The following is a 16,693-nucleotide window of genomic DNA, read 5'->3' as shown; positions in this document are numbered from 1 at the left end:
TGCTCATGTTGACCGAGGAACGCTTTCAGTCGATGATGCTCCATAGCGATCTTGGTGCAACTGGTTTTAACGGCCCTTTTGAAGCTTCAAAGCTTTGCAAGGGTCCAAAGTGGCAATCACCATGGCAACCAACAACAATGAGTCAATCACCTTGAGGTTTTGTCGTCTGTATGCTGGTATCTGTGTCCGGTCAACAGGTGGGAAGGCAATGGCTTTACTTTCCCAGATCTAGTGACCTTACACGCAAGGACCCGCCACAAACTCGGGTGTCACAGAAACCCATGTTGCACGCAGATTGCAAAAAACAAAAACACGGGTACGAGTTAGGAATTTTCAAGTCACGGGAACGAATACACCGCAAATTCACGTGTCAAGGTAACGGTAAACACAACGAGGGAACCTGCGGCAATCATGCTTGTCACATACATCGTGCAGTTGATGAGATGAAAGAGGGAGTGGGCGTTCCTACAGGACTTTTGTGAATACGCAATTTCTCAACGCCTGTTACAGGTTTGCTGATACTAATAGCTTAAACAGAAACAAGTGCCGACCAAAGGATAGGTCCACGCCTCGGTGGAGTCTTGCCAATGAAGGGGAGACCCACAGGTTTTCAACAAAACAAGTTTAATACAACTAAAAGTAAAAAACAAAACACCACTAAAAAAAAAAAAGGATAACAACTGCCGAGTTGCGAAGACCAACAGGACTCATACACACTTCACCCGGCCTGCACAGGCGGCGAAGATAAAAAGGAACACACAATGAATTAGTAAAAAAACTCAAGTATACAGCTTACTACAATGCATTAAACATCTCTTACGTGGGAGCTTCCCCGAACTTCAAAAAAAAAAAAAAACTTAGGAGCTTAAATATTATCAAAAATAATACAGTCGGACACCTGTGAGAATAAAAATCAACTACGGATATGCCGCTACCTTAATTACTATATAAAAGTAAATTCGAGGGAACGGGAAATCTCGTCTCAGTGTCCGGGAGTGACGGTCTTGCGAGGCGCCGCTCGATGGCGGAAGGAATGGTCCGGTGGTACCACGGTGGGTTGAGCGGCTTGAAGTGGCCACACAATCACACACACACACACACACTTCGTCGTCAAAGTCTTCCTTGGTCCAGACTTGGCCCACTACTGTTGTGCTCCACAGACCTGAGGCTAGGATTCTCCCTCTGTTGAGTTTCCCACTCGCACCACTCATCTTTTCTGCAAAAAGTCCCCCTCAACGGGCCCGCATTCTAGCACACAAACAAAAATCAAACCCCAGGACGCTGGCCTGCTAGTCCCCCCATCCTCCCCCAAAGACAACGTCGCTTCGTTTTTGGGGAAGCTGGGTCCCAGTCCCCACACACCGCGAATTTCGTGGAAGGATGCATCAGGCCAGGACAATGGATAGTGTAACACAGCCAGGTTTTGTGACACTGCCCCTCACTTAAGAAGGTTCACAGGTGAATGCTTAAAACTAAACTCCTCACAAAAACTCGGCAAACAAGCACACACACATGAAAAATCAAGAATACTTTACTAAGCAAACCAACCTGCGATATGTATGAGATATAGTCCTGCACACTCCAGCAAAGGGAAGTTTCCATATTTGGAGGATACAAACGAAGTATGGAGTAAACACAACTTACATATATCAGCTTAAGAAAGAAAAACAGTGCCTCATTAGTGAGGTGGACTTACAAGCGGCTTAGGAAATCAGCACCCACATTTTCGCTGCCCTTTATATGTTTGATTGTGAAAGGAAATTTCTGCAACAGGAGGCTCCACCTCAGCACTCTACTGTTCAGATGCTTCGCGTGATTTATGTACTTCAGCAGCTGGTGGTCGGTTTGTATGAAGAATTTTCTACCGTAAAGGTACGGACTGAATTTCTGCACTCCCCAGACCAATGCCAAGCACTCCCTTTCGATGGTGCTGTATGTGGCCTCACGAGCAAGCAGCCTCCGGCTCGCGTAAGCCACAGGATGTAAGCTGCTATCATGCTGCTGCAGTAACTCAGCTCAGAGACTTGTGTCGGAAGCATCGGTCCCGAGGACAAACTCTTTCCCAAAATCTGGGAAATTCAGGATCGGCAGGTTAGCGATCCGTTCTTTCAGCTCATCGAACGCCAACTGATGAGCGGTCCTCCACTCAACCCGATTCCTTTCCTTTTTCTTTGTAAGGTCCTTTAGTGGCCCACTGACCTTTGCATAAAGTCGGGAATAAAAAATTCCGGTAGTACCCCGTCAGTTCGATGAACGATCGCACGTGCCACTTGGTGGTCGGCACACTTGCCTTCTTGATTTTGTCGCGTCTTTTAAAGGAGGGAGAGCTGTCCCTGTCCAATGCAGCGACCCAGGAAGTCAACCTGTACCATCCCAAACTCTCACTAGGTTGAGCGAATGGTCAATCCCACTGCTTGGATATGGCTGAACAGAGTCTGCAGTGCAGTGAGGTGTTGTTCTCAGCTGTCTGTGGTCACCAACACATTGTCCTAGTAACGGGCCATGTCTGGGATTCCATCCACCACCTTCCGCATCAGTTTAGCAAATATTGCCGGAGCGGTCTTGACTCCAAACGGCATGTACCGAAAATGGTACAGAAGTCGTTGAAAATGCGGTCTTGGGCTGAGAAGCATCGCTGAGTGGGATCTACCAGTAGCCCTTGACAAAATCCATCTTTGAGAAATTGCGCTTGTTTCCGACGGCGGCAAAAACTGTGTCGACTCATGGCACGGGTTCGAAGTCTGGGACCAAGGTGCCGTTTAGAAGTCTGAAGTCAATGCACAGCCGATTTGTCTCGTCTGGCTTCTTGGCGAGCAGAACGGGTGCGTTTTATGCAGAGCTGGATTTTTTTTATTATCGCGAGCCTCATCATTTCCTGCCTCTTCCTCAACCTTCGTCTGGGTCGCGAATGGCAGTGGGTATTGTCGCACGTAGATATTGGTATTGTATTGTCAGTACAATACAATACCAATAGTCAGTGGGTATTATCAGTAGTCTATTTCAGCTCCCACTGTATCCATGTGGTTTTTCCTGGAACGTCTGAAAAAATGACCTTGTGACTGCGCATTACGCGGTCGAGCTGCGATTTATGCTCAGAACTGATCCTCAATGAAACCCTCACGTCTCCGAGACCTTTCTCTGGAATGCTGGAAGAGGAATCGGCTGGTCATCTTCGGTTTCCGTCAGCGAGATAATCGTGCAGGCCTGTTGCTCGTCTTCCTTCTTAATTCTCTGCTCCTTGTTTTTCTTTAGTAGGTTAGCGTGGAATAACTTTAGGCCGGTCGCTGTCTAGACCTTGTAGTTGAATAACTTTAGGCCGGTCGCTGTCTAGACCTTGTAGTCGACCGCTCCTGTTTCTTTCGTCATGAGGAAGGGCCCCTTCCACTGCAGAAGCTTCTTGTCCTTGGGGAGCAGTAGGAGCACCTTCTCTCCCGGATGCAAACTCCGCTTCTTGGTTTTCCAGTTGTAGTACCGAGCGCAACGAGCTCCCAGCCTCACGAGTTTCTCGTGGGCGATCTTGCACGTCGCCTCGAGGCGGTTTGAGGTCAAGCAAGTGCTCATACGTGGTCCGGAGCTCTGCGTAGAGCTCGGCATTGGTCCACAACTCCCTCAGATTGGCTAGCGGACCCTGGACATGGCGACCGTACAACACAAAAGGCAAAAAGCCGAGGCTCGTCTGCGGCGCTTCCCGGTAGGCGTACAGCAATGCGGCCAAGTATTGGTCCCAATCCTTGGGCCTTTTGGAGCACATTCGCTTGAGCACGAGTTTTAAGTGTTTTGTTGAACTTCTCCACCAGTCCATTTGCTGTGGGTTGGTAGGGGGAGGTGTGCAACTGCCTTATCGACGGAAGCCGGCTGATCTTTTTCATTAGCTCCGAGCTAAAATTTGAGCCCTGGTCGCTTAAAATTTATCGCGGCATCCTGACCCACGCGAACATCTCGACTAGGGCCTCTGCCACTGTCTCAATGCTGGACAAAGCCACAACGTCTGGGTAGCGAGTCGCATAGTTTGCCATTGGCAGTATGCACCGGTTCCCTCGGCCCGAAGCCAGGGCAATCTGTCCCAGGATGCCGATCACAACCCTCCAGAATAGGATATCTAATAAGAGGCTCCCACTCAGGAGGACGCGAGGGACCTTTCACTTCGGTGTCGTTCGCTGGCACACGTCACACGATAGCCCGAACCGCCATATGTCCGAGCCCAGTCCCGACCTAAACTCTTCGAGGATACGGCTCTTCGTTTTCGCCTGCCCCAGGTGTCCCGCCATAATGCTTTCATGGGCAACTTGGATCACAATTTTTCGGTGGGCCTGATGCATCACGAGCTGCCACGTCTCTCTCCCCAACAGTTCCCGGTATAGTCGATAAAGAAGCCCCCGCACCTCTCCTGTTGTATTAAGTGAGTGTGGTTGTCCTTCCCCTGGCCTTCTCCCCAACCTGCTTGAAGCAGGGGCACAGTGTGTCATCCTCATTTTGCTGCTTTGCAAACTCCAGCATGTCAATGGCCAGCCCTTAGATTTGAGGCCCACGTGTAGCTTTTTCAATCCAGTTTGTTGTGTCTTTCTCTGGGTCCTAGTATCCACGGTGCACGCCGGAATTCAGGGATCATCCACTTCCCCATGGGTTTCGTGTCCCGGCTCATCTTGGCTCTCTGCGTCACGCTCCGCTGCATCCTCCCGCACTCGCTATGTCGGTATTGGATCGTCCCTCACCTCTAGCTCAATCGAAGGGCCGTCTGGCTCTCTAGCGCCGGGTAAATTCCCGAGTAGTACAGGGACAGGTCCGTGCGAAGGGCTTCAAGTTCTCTGTCGAATAAGGGCATTTTAACATGGACATGGGCCTCGGGAAGCATTTACACAGTCCCGTCGACGAGATACACCGGCCTCTTTGTTCCCGTGAGTCGGCCGTCGTCAACCAATCCTCTTCTGACAATGACCGTGCTACTCCCCGTGTTGCCCCAACGACTGGCATTCCCTCGACCAGAAACTTAAGGTGTGGTTCCATCACCGCGTTGATGACCAAAATCTTTGTACCATCCTTCAGCTCCACGAAACCATCTATGATGTTTTCATCCTTTCTGTTTTGTCGGGACATATAAGGAGTATTCACTGGGCGCCATATTTGTGGGTGCTGTCTAGAGCGCATGCTCAGAACGAGCCCACATTAATAGGCTGCTAAGACCGGCAATCTTGAGGGTGCGGAATGCACGTTACAAAAGAACTGTGGAAGCTCGCCATCAGCACGCGCTCAGCAGTCGCGCACACAGCTATGGCCGCCAGTGAATACTTCCTATAGATGCCTGATGGCCGAGGTTTTGTCTGGCCCTGGCAGACCTTAGTCTTACGTCCTTTCCTGCCACACCTTCGACATGTGGGCACCTGTCTGATGTTGTACGGATTGCGACATTGCGCAGCTTTTTGTTCTATCTTGTTACAGAAGTAGCACCTCATTGCAAGCTGCAGAGGCCTGCCTCCTTTGCTGCTTTTCTTCGCTGAGAATTTTGCTTCGTCTTTCCCAGCTTTCTTTAAGTTACCATGACCTTGCACGTCCAAAAATTGGTCCGCCGTCTCCAACAGACCATCCAGATGTGGCTGTTTCCTTTCCTTCAAGTAGATGGCCAGTGCTGGATGACAGCCCTTTAAGAATTGCTCTGTGATGACTAGCTCCTGGAGACCTTCAAAATCTGGTCACCGCGGTGGCGTCTTGAGTGGCCGTCTCTCCATCGACTCGCTTCCCATTCCGGAATTTATCGGCAGCATCTGCGGGCGGCAATCACCGGAGGGCTTAAACCGTGAGGCATGTGCTAAGGGAGGTGGCCCATTGCCTTTCTGGCCACTTTTGGCTTAATGCGACTCCCTCGAACCTTCTTGTAGAAGTGCCGAGGCCGTCCTTCCTTATATCGAGCGCGAGTAAGAGCTTGTTAAAACCCAACTTCAAAACGCTCTGACCCTCACCGTCAGTTCTGGCTCCGGATGAGCGGTTCCCCTCCCTCTTGTTCTTGAGCTCTAGCCTCAGCCTAAGTATCTCGAGCTCCCTCTCGGCGGCTGCTTTCGCCACCTCTTGTTCCCACTTGGTAGCTTCCTTGGTAGCTTCTCGCTCTAGGGCTCTCTCCCCACTTTGTTTTGCAGTTTCTTCCTCTATCCACCTTTTTAGTTTGGTCCCAGGACCACGAGTTTTTCTATCTCCATTTTTAGCCTACCCAACACTCACAGCCAAGCGAACTGCTGAACTACATTTCCTTCAGACCACACAGTTCCTACTCTCAACCCTTCACGTGCCACACCTCTCGGGCTGTACCCCTCCAAAGGCAAGTCTCCACCATGGTCAGCCAGGCCCTGTTGCGGACGCCAGTTCCGTCACAGGCTTTCCGATATTCTCAGCTTAAACACAGGAGTGCTGACCAGAGGATAGGTCCACGCCTCGGTGGAGTCTTGCCAATGAAGGGGAGACCCACAGCTTTGCAACAAAACGAGTTTAATACAACTACAACTAAGAGAAAAAAAAACAACAATACTACGAAAGAAAAAAAAAAGAAAACGGTTAACAAATGCCACTTGCAAAAACAACAGTACTTGAACACGACGCACGAGGACACAGCGCACCCGTAACAAACACTAGGACAACGTTCACAGTCACACCAAAAGAAAGGGACACTTACACAGCGCTGCTTGAACACTTACTTGAACTTATTTCAATCGGCAAGTGCAGAGGCGGCGAAGAAAAAAACTATGAATTAGTAAAAAAACTATGAATTGCTAAAAAAACTAAAGTGTACAGCTTAGTACATTATAAACATCTCTTATGTGACAGCTTCCCGAACATAAAAATAATAACTTGGGAGCCTAAATGTTATCAAAAATAATAAAATCAGACACCCGTGAGAATAAAAATCGATTACAGAAATACTGCTACCTTATTTACAATATAAAAGAAAATTTGAGTGGAGGGGAAATCTCGTCTCACAGTGTCCGGGAGTGACGGTCTTGCGAGGCGCTGTCCGAAGGGGGAAGGAACTGTCCAGGTGGTACCACGGTGGGTTGGGTGGCTTGGAGTGGCCACACAATCACACACACACACACACTCTGTCGCCAAAGTCTTCCCCAGTGCGGACCTGGCCCACTACTGTTGCGCTCCACAGACTTGAAGCTATGATTCTCCCTCTGTTGAGTTTCCCACTTGCACTGAAACTTCCCTCCATCCTCCCCCAAAGACAACATTGCTTCATTTCAGCGGAAGCTGGGTCCCAGTCCCCATACCCCCAAATTTCGTGGAAGGCCGCGTCAGACTGGGACAAGGAATAATGTAACACAGCCGAATTTGGCAATGCCAATACAAAAAAAAAAAAACAAAAAAAAAACAATATCACGGGAAAAAAAGAAAACGGTTAACAAATGCCGATTTGCGAAAACAACAGGACTTGTACACATTTCGACCGGTGAGTGCACAGGTGGCAAAAAAAGAAACAACTATGAATTAGTAAAAAACTATGAATTGCTAAAAAACTAAATTGTACAGCTTAGTACATTGCATTAAACATCTCTAACATGAGAGCTTCCCCGAACATAAAAATAATAACTTGGGAGCCTAAATGTTATCAAAAATAATAAAATCAGACACCCGTGAGAATAAAAATCGATTACTGTTGCGTTTTTGAAGACCTTTATTCAACTGCCACCCTCCAGCACCGCTCGTGCCGAGTACAACTCAGAAGTCCCATACGCACCAGGTTTTCTTTTGCCCGGCTACCGCCCCCGCGCTCGTAGTGCCCTCTGGACACCACATCTTTCCCCTCCTTTTTAAACAAACATACCCAGCTGGTAACATCCGGCCATTAACAGTAAATAGTTTAGAAAAGTCCGTCGCTTTTTTTTTTTTTTTTTTTCATTCTTCTATTAGCCTTTGAGGCTTGCGCCGATCTCGCACGGGATACCGTCGCTCTCCGTCACTATTATCTGCATCCATGAGCGTCTCAGCATCCTGGGTGTTACTTCTTGGCCTCGGGACTTCGGATGGTGCAGGCAAAGAGGCCTGTGGAAGGCGCCTGTCGCCTGCGCTGTCTTCCGGTGTGCTGTCTGTCCAAGCCGTGGCAGACACCCCTCCCGCTTCGTCTGGACGAGACTCTGAAGGTCCGGAGTCTTGCGACGGTGCTCGGAGCAACTGGTCCTGATGCCTTCGCCACACCCGTCCCGGGGAGACTTGCACTTGGAAAGACACTGGACCAGTTTGGGCAGCGACTGTTCCTGGCTGCCACTTGTGACCACTTCGATAATCTCTGGCATAGACTTGGTCTCCTGCAGTGAAAGCCCGCTCTTGTCCTGGGTGTTGCCGCTGTTGGCGGTAGTGTGCGCTGGCCACACAGTCTGCAACTGATGGTTTCAGGAGGTCCAGTCTGGTGCGAAGATGCCGCTGTAGCATCAACTGGGCCGGAGACTCTCTTGTTGTCGGGTGCCGGGTGTTCCTGTACGATAGAAGAAAACGTGACAACCTTGTACGGAGGGGATGGCTCGAAGTTGTTTTCCGCAGATAGTTTTTCATGGTCTGAATAAACCGCTCAGCTAGTCCATTCGTAGCGGGATGGTATGGTGCAGACGTGACCTGGGCGATACCATTGTTCCTTAAGAAAGTTTGAAATTCCTCCGACACAAACTGAGGCCCATTGTCAGAAACCATGGTTGTGGGCAGACCAAACCGTGCGAAGCAATCTTGTACACACTCGATTATGACCTTTGACGTCGTAGACTCCAAGACAAACACCTCTGGCCATTTGGAGTGAGCATCCACGAGCACGAGGAACATTTTACCCATGAAAGGTCCCGCCAGATCCACATGCAGTCTCTCCCATGGACGTGTCGGCCATGCCCAAGGGTGCAGGGGAGCAGCGGACGGATTGTTTCGGTGCCGCTGACACATGGTACACCCTCCAATTTCCCTCTCAATGTCTTTATCCAGGGATGCCCACCAAACATAGCTCCTAGCCATTTCCTTAGTGCGCACGATGCCATAATGGTCCCCATGAAGTTCGTCTAGGACCCTTTTCTGCAGGGTCTTCGGAATCACCACTCGTAAACCCCACATGAGGCATCCTTGGTGGAGTGACAGCTCATTTCGGCGTACGTGGAAGGGTGCATACTCTGGATCGGTTGGCTTGCGTTCTGGGCCCCAACCATGCTTTACTCTTTCCACGATCTGACTTAGAAGGGGGTCTCTGGACGTCGCCCGTGCAATGTCTTTACATCTAAGAGGTACCTTGTCAAAGTACTCACAGTAGAAGGCGAACGTTTCGTCGACGGCGTCTGTGTTGGGGTTGTCCGTTGCTTTTGGGAGTCTTGACAAGCAGTCTGCATTGGCATTTTCCTCGGAAGACCGGTGGACGATTGTGTAGCGGTGTGCGGCTAGCTGACAGGCCCACCTCTGGAGCCTCGCTGCTGTCATTGTAGGGATCCCGGTCGTTGGGCCTAGGATTTTCTGTAAGGGAGCGTGGTCAGTGATCAGTGTGAAGTGATAGCCATACAAATAGTAGTGGAATCTTCTTATTCCAAAGATGATAGCTAGGCCTTCTTTTTCTAACTGAGAATAATTCTTCTCGTGCTCAGTCAGGGTCCTAGAAGCAAACGCAACTGGCCGCTCTGTTCCATCTTCAAACGCATGGGACAGGACTGCCCCTACTCCATACGCCGATGCATCGCATGCCAGTATAATGGGTCGACGCGGGTCAAAATATGTCAGGACAGGTGCCGACGTCACCAGCTTCTTAAGCGAATCAAAGGAGTCCTGACAGTCTGTGCTCCATTCCCATGCAGCCTTCTTCTGCAGTAGACGATTCAGAGGATACACGGTAGTTGCTAAGTTCGGTAGAAATTTGCCATAGTAGTTAGCAAGCCCAAGGAATGAACGCAACTCTGCCTTGTTCTTGGGAGTGGGTGCATCTCGAAGTGCTGCTGCTTTATCCTCCATGGTTCGTAGACCATCCCGACTAATCACATGACCGAGGTAGGCAACTTCCGTTTGGAAGAATTTGCACTTCTCTTTCTGAAGACGCATTCCCTTTTCTTGTAACCGTGTTAAGACTGCTTTCAAGTTTTCAAAATGCTCACCCTTCGTTCTGCCAGTCACCAGGATGTCGTCCAGGTAGCAGGTGGTCTGCGGCAGCCCTTGAAGCACTTGATCCATAGTTCTTTGAAAAATGGAGGGTGCAGATGCTATGCCGAAGGGAAGACGGTTCACTTGGAACAGCCCCAACTGGGTGTTGATGGTGAGGTACTTCCGCGCTGCAGGATGCATCTCCAGCTGTAGGTAGGCTTTTGACAGGTCCAGCTTTGAGAAAAACTTCCCTCCTGCCAGCGTTGCAAACATCTCTTCTATCCTGGGGAGCGGATAGTTGTCGACCTCCAAGCACGGGTTGATTGTTGACTTGTAGTCGCCGCAGATTCTTATGTCTCCATTCTTTTTGACGACCGGCACGATGGGCGATGCAAACTCGCTGCTGTCCACCGGGGTCAGGATCCCCGCCTCCTTCAGTGCCATCAGTTCTTTAGAGACAGCTTCCTTCAGGGCGTGGGGCACTGGTCTTGGCTTGAGGAACTTTGGAGTGTGCCCACTCTTCAGCTTGAGGTGAGCTTCAAACCCCTGAAGACGGCCCAGATCGTCTGAGAACACCTGAGCAAAGTCCTTCAAAAGCGTGTCGACTTGTTCCTTGCTCCCCTTCTCCAAGCACTGGACAGCCTTGATGCTTGTCCAGTCGAGCCTCAGCACCTCCAGCCAGTCACGTCCCAAAAGCGGGGGACCCTTGAAGTCCACAATCTGCAGCGGTAACTTGTGAACCTGGTCTTGGTACTCCACTTCAACCTGTGCCTCTCCTACCGGCTTCACCTTTTTACCGGTAAATGCTCGAAGGACGACTCCACTTCTTCCCTTCACTAGATTGGGAAACCTTGTCTTGTACAGGTCTAACGGGAGTACCGACACCGCCGCCCCGGTGTCTACTTCCATCGTCAGCGGAATCGTGTTCACCTTCACTGTTACTTGCAGAGGCCGCGGACGTGTCCCCCGAAGCTCGAACATCTCGACCTCGTCTTCCGTGTCGACGTTCAGCGTCTTAACTTTTTCCCCTTGATTCCTCCGGCCTCGTGTCGGTGCTCCGCGATGCTGAGAAGCTGCTGGCCCGGACTGCTGGCTCCTGCACACTCTTTCAAGGTGTCCGCGTCTTCCGCACCTACGACAGTCTAAGCCTTTCCACCTGCAGTTAATTGCTGTGTGATTCGTAAGTCCGCAGTGCTTGCATTCGGACTTGTTTTGGTCCACCTTAAGCACCTCGGCGTCCGCGCTCCGGCAATGTAAAACTTGTGCGTTCGCGGAGGCGGCTTCCATCGCCACTGCGATTTCTAGCGCCTTCTTAAACGTCAGGCCAGCTTCCGACAACAGTCGCTTTTGAATGGAGTCGCTGATAATGCCGCATACCATGCGGTCACGTAAGGCTTCGTTCAAAGTGCCGCCGAATTCACATGTCTGCGCCAACTTTTTCAGCTCGGCTACGAACTCGAGGATACTTTCATTCTCGTTTTGGTTTCTTTTGTGAAAACGGAAGCGTTCCGCGATGACAAGAGGCTTCGGCGACAGGTGCTCTCGCAATATGGCTACCAGCTCGATGTACGACTTGCTAGCCGGGATGTCCGGCGCCACCAAACTCTTTAGCAGAGCGTACGTCTTCGCGCCAATGAGGCTTAGGAACGCTGCCACTTGCCTTTCTGGTTTGACGTCGTTTGCGACGAAAAACTGGTCGAGTCGCTCGATGTAGGTTGGCCAGTCCGTGCCCGCTTCGTCGAACGGTTCAATTCGACCGAGGGTCGCCATGGCGTCGCGGCGTCACCGGAGAGTAGTGCGGCGGGCGACTCTTCGACGGGGCTCGCGTGGCTGGACGCTCGTCGCCAGTTGTTGCGTTTTTGAAGACCTTTATTCAACTGCCACCCTCCAGCACCGCTCGTGCCGAGTACAACTCAGAAGTCCCATACGCACCAGGTTTTCTTTTGCCCGGCTACCGCCCCCGCGCTCGTAGTGCCCTCTGGACACCACAATTACAGAAATACTGCTACCTTATTTACAATATAAAAGAAAATTTGAGTGGAGGGGAAATCTCGTCTCACAGTGTCCGGGAGTGACGGTCTTGCGAGGCGCTGTCCGAAGGGGGAAGGAACTGTCCCGGTGGTACCACGGTGGGTTGGGTGGCTTGGAGTGGCCACACAATCACACACACACACTCTGTCGCCGAAGTCTTCCCCAGTGCAGACCTGGCCCACTACTGTTGCGCTCCACTGACTTGAGGCTATGATTCTCCCTCTGTTGAGTTTCCCCGCTCACACTGAAACCCCAGAACTGGCCCGCTCTTCCCTCCATCCTCCCCCAAAGACAACATTGCTTCATTTCAGCGGAAGCTGGGTCTCAGTCCCCATACCCCGCGAATTTCGTGGAAGGCCGCCTCAGGCCGGGACAATGTAACACAGCCAAAGTTAATAACGCCACTACAAAAAAAAAAAAAAAAAAAAAAAAATGAAAGGAAGAAAGAAAAAAAAAAAGGTGAGAGGAAGAAAGAAAAAAAAAAAAGCTTGAGGTACATGTAAGCATCTTTCATGAGTTGTGAATGCGAATGCATGCAAGCCGCTCGTCCGTTTTCTTTTTTTGTCGTCTGTTTGTCCGCTCCTTTTGTCGTCTGCTGCGTACTAGCGCGCGCGCGCGCTTCGGATCTCGAAGGCCATGACGCAGCGGCCGACGGGAGCCCCGTCGACGCGCGCCAGCCAATGGAACCGAAGGCGCGCGGAAACTACCTGCCGTTTTCGCGCTTCCAACTGATGACGTCAGCTCGTTCCATGAGACCAGTTAATGCTTTCGCATTAAAAAAAAAAAAAAACCGCGAAAGGGTACGAGTTAGAAATTGGGAGGTCACGGGAACGAATAACCCGCAGATTGTGCACGCTGCAGATTCGCGTGTCAGGGTGCGGTAAGCACGAGGGAACTCGCGGCGAGCACGCTTCTCATATCGCGCGGTTGATGCGATTAAAAAAACGGGATCGGGGGCCTACGGGACTTTACTGCGTACGTGATTCAATGCGTGCGGTACCTTGAAGACACGCGGCCGTGCTCAACGCCGCTGCCGAAAAAAAAAAAAAAAGAAAAAAAGTAAACGACGAATTGATGCGAGCGTAGTTTTAGTTTACGCACACGAAAAATCTACGAAATCTACGAAATGTGTAAAATATCCGCGGCATCCTGTGCCCCAGGTTCCGCAATCTCACGGCAGCGTCCCTAAAAAGCGAGTCTCCGTCTGCGAAACGACGCCGCAGATTGCCTAGCAGAGGTTTTTCTTTTTAACAAGAAAAATTCACAGCCTAACTTTTTTTTACAAAAAAAAAAAAAAAAAAAAAAAAAAAAAAACAGAACTCCACCTTTTGTTTGCATCTCTGTACTAAACTGCAGCGCGATACGTTAACCTCACGGTAGAGTTAAGCCTTTTTCAAGCACAAGCAAAATAAACGATCTTGAGGGCCACTTGGACATATCAATAAACAAAGTAGGGATCGATAGCAGGCCAGGACTAATTATGTGCATAATGTGATTTTAAATAAAACGTCTCTGTGGTGCCGCCGCCCCCCCCCCCCCCCCCCCCCCCCCCCTTTCTCTTTTTTCCAGAGCAACAAAAAGCTTTGATATGAAAAAGGCTTAACTTTCTCTCGAGACATTGGATTGTTTTTTTTTGTAACTTGTGATTGAAGTATAATTGGATAAAGTTACAACACATGTCCACCCTTTAGACTCACTACTACTACTACTAATAATATTAGTAGTAGTAGTAATAATAAGAAAAACGGACGAGGAAGAGACGCGTACTGGCGCTATGTTGTATACGCCTCTTCCTCGTCCGTGTTTTCTTCCTTGTCAGTGTTTTTTGCGCTTTTGCGTTGGTCCAACTAGCCCATTTCAGTTTTAGTACATTAGCGCCTGGTACATCATCTTTGAGTTACTAAATGGCACTCACCAGTGGCGATCCTTAGACGAGCGCAGCGGAGAGTTGTAAAGAATGCCGAACGCTGACCTCGGTGTTTAGCAGACGATGTAGCAATTTGCACTTCCAACGGCTGATTTTCGGATTGGCTTCATCCAACGACCTTGCTTCGTCATAAAACCGACGAAATAACATTAATATAGGCCGTGTTCCAAAATTTACTCGATCTTACTCCAGGGTAAGGGTTTTGTACCCTTGGCGTTCTAAAACCTACCCGCGTCCAGTTTTTCAATCTGTGCTGTCACGTGACACGATCCGCCGGAGTAACTCGAATCTATTTAGGTAAGATTTGGAACACAGGCAATTGAGGTACCTATTATCGAATTTATTTGTTTGAGGAATGTTAATTTAATCATTACAAAAATATATAAATATTTTACAGTCTTTCGAATTATGAAAGTTTTTGAGAAAATATATAGATAAAAAAAAATGTATTCCGAAGTAATGTGTTAATTACTTCGGAATAAATAGTGTATGTACTGTGTTAAGAAAAGAAACAATAAAATATTTATTACTTATTTATTGAGGAACCGAAAGAAAATGAGGCGCGACGGTGCAGAAGCTTTCGGTGAGAAGCAAACATATATTTCCCGCCCTTTTAGGAGGTGTCGTCTGTTAGCAGCTCAACCCGCCATATCCAAACAGCCGTCCCCGTTGGCGAGTCGTCCACTACCCGCGTTTTCAGCTTCACTTTTCGTCGTTGAGCACTGCGACTGGATCAGCGCCCAACTGCCAAATTCCGACGCTATGGATCGCGGGGTTCCCTCGAACCGGGAAAGGAATCGAAAGAGGCGGCAACGACGCAGGGCGAGGAAGCTTGCGTCCGAGCAAATAGCGAGCGTTCGGATGCAACAGGTTACCGACCACTCCACATCAGTCGAAGAGCCTATGGAAGAAGACCAAGGGATCATCAACCCTCCCTCCCAGCGCTCTCCCGGCCACGGCGGGTCGCCCAAAGCCACCACGTCGGGGAGCGGAAAAGCTGCCTGCTCTGGCGCCTCCTGGATTCCACAGGAGCCAGGAGAGCCTGTGGGAGACTCTTCATCAGCAGCTCCGCCGGACGGGCACGTCGAGATGACCCCCGCCACTTCAACCTCCGCCGCATCGACACCCGCCGCCGGTTCAACCTCCGCCGCATCGACACCCGCCGCCGGTTCAACCTCCGCCGCATCGACACCCGCCGGTTCAACCTTCGCCGCATCGATACCCACCGCTTCAACCTCCGCGCAGGGCGCACTGCCAAGCGACGGAGGCCCGAGCACAGAGCCATCTGATCGGGAGCGCCTGAGAGTATGGGCAGTCAACCATGCGATCAAACACGTCGCCCTGAACGACCTCCTCGTGTTTTTGGCGCCCAAACTTCCAGGGCTACCCACTGACGCCCGGACACTTCTGCACACTCCCAGAGCCACAGAAATCCACCAGTGTGGCTCGGGTGAGTACATCCACATCGGATGCACAGAAGGGATCCAGAGATGCCTGCGCTCTGGATTTGCTGACGGCAAAGACTCGTCTGTTATGCACCTCAGCATCAACATCGACGGCCTGCCTCTCTTCTCTGGCTCATCCATGCACGTTTGGCCAATTCTCTGCATGTCATTGGACACAAATGACACAGCGCCATTCCCGATCGGCATTTACTGCGGCCTCAACAAGCCTGCTGATATCAATGCCTTTCTTCAGAATGCAATTTCTGAACTGAAGGAACTGCTCCAAGCAGGTGTACAATGCAGCGGGGCAACCATTTCTGTTCTCCTGCATTCAGTGGTGTGCGATGCGCCGGCAAGGAGCTTTACGAAGAATGTGAAGGCCCACAACGGCTATTTCGGGTGCGATAAGTGCACTCAGAGAGGCTCCTGGAGAGGGAGGATGATCTACCCCAAAGTCGACGCTCCACTTCGGACTGATGCCTCCTTTCGAGATGTGGAACAGCCAGAACATCACAACGGTGCTTCACCCTTCATGGAACTGGAGGGCCTCGGGATGGTGTCCCAGTTCCCTGTGGACCCCATGCACTGCGTCTATCTGGGCGTAGTGAGGAAGCTGCTGTGCTATTGGACACAGAAGGGTCCCAGGTGTGTCCGCCTGCCCTCTGCCAAGGTTGCGGAACTCTCAGACAACCTCAACGCCGTGAAGTCTTCCATGCCAAGGGAGTTTTCCAGGCATCCTCGCGTCATGCGGGAGCGCGGGCATTGGAAAGCCACCGAATGCAGGTACTTTCTCCTGTATGCAGCACCTGTTGTGCTAAAGTCTGTGCTGCCTGCGCACATTTATGTGCACTACATGTGCTTGCATGTCGCCATTCGGATCCTCACTTGTGACAGCAGCCCTGCACAAATGATCACGTATGCCGAGTCACTGTTGGAGTATTTTGTCAAGGAAACAGGGCGTCTGTATGGTGAGGAAGCTTTAGTGTACAATGTTCATGCACTAACACACCTTGCCAACGACGTCCGAAGGCTGGGAGCACTGGAGTCCTTCAGTAGCTTTCCCTTTGAGAACCACCTCGGCATGCTAAAACGCATGCTGAGGTCAGGTAACAGACCTCTTGCACAGCTCTGGAGGAGGCTGTGCGAGAAAGCCAATGCAGCAGAACATGCACGCGAACCTGTAAAGGTGGAGCTCCACGGCGCCCACGAG

General features: G+C 50.5%; 1 protein-coding gene across 1 annotated transcript; it reads right to left on the bottom strand.

Moving 5' to 3' along the window:
• Nucleotides 1–7,713: 7,713 nt before the first annotated feature.
• On the bottom strand, nucleotides 7,714–12,004 carry LOC115332004. Its single transcript, XM_029994279.4, has 3 exons — nucleotides 10,095–12,004; nucleotides 9,264–9,465; nucleotides 7,714–8,458 (listed from the first exon to the last, which is right to left on the bottom strand). Exons 1-3 carry the CDS (start codon nucleotides 11,848–11,850, stop codon nucleotides 7,882–7,884), a joined length of 2,535 nt encoding a protein of 844 aa, XP_029850139.3. The 5' UTR covers nucleotides 11,851–12,004; the 3' UTR covers nucleotides 7,714–7,881.
• Between the last annotated feature and the right edge of the window lie 4,689 nt (nucleotides 12,005–16,693).

The sequence above is a fragment of the Ixodes scapularis genome, unplaced genomic scaffold (genome assembly GCF_016920785.2).
Source record: "Ixodes scapularis isolate PalLabHiFi unplaced genomic scaffold, ASM1692078v2 ptg000323l_1__unscaffolded, whole genome shotgun sequence".
NCBI classification, from domain to species: Eukaryota; Metazoa; Arthropoda; class Arachnida; order Ixodida; family Ixodidae; genus Ixodes; species Ixodes scapularis.
This window is presented reverse-complemented; position numbering and strand designations above follow the sequence as displayed.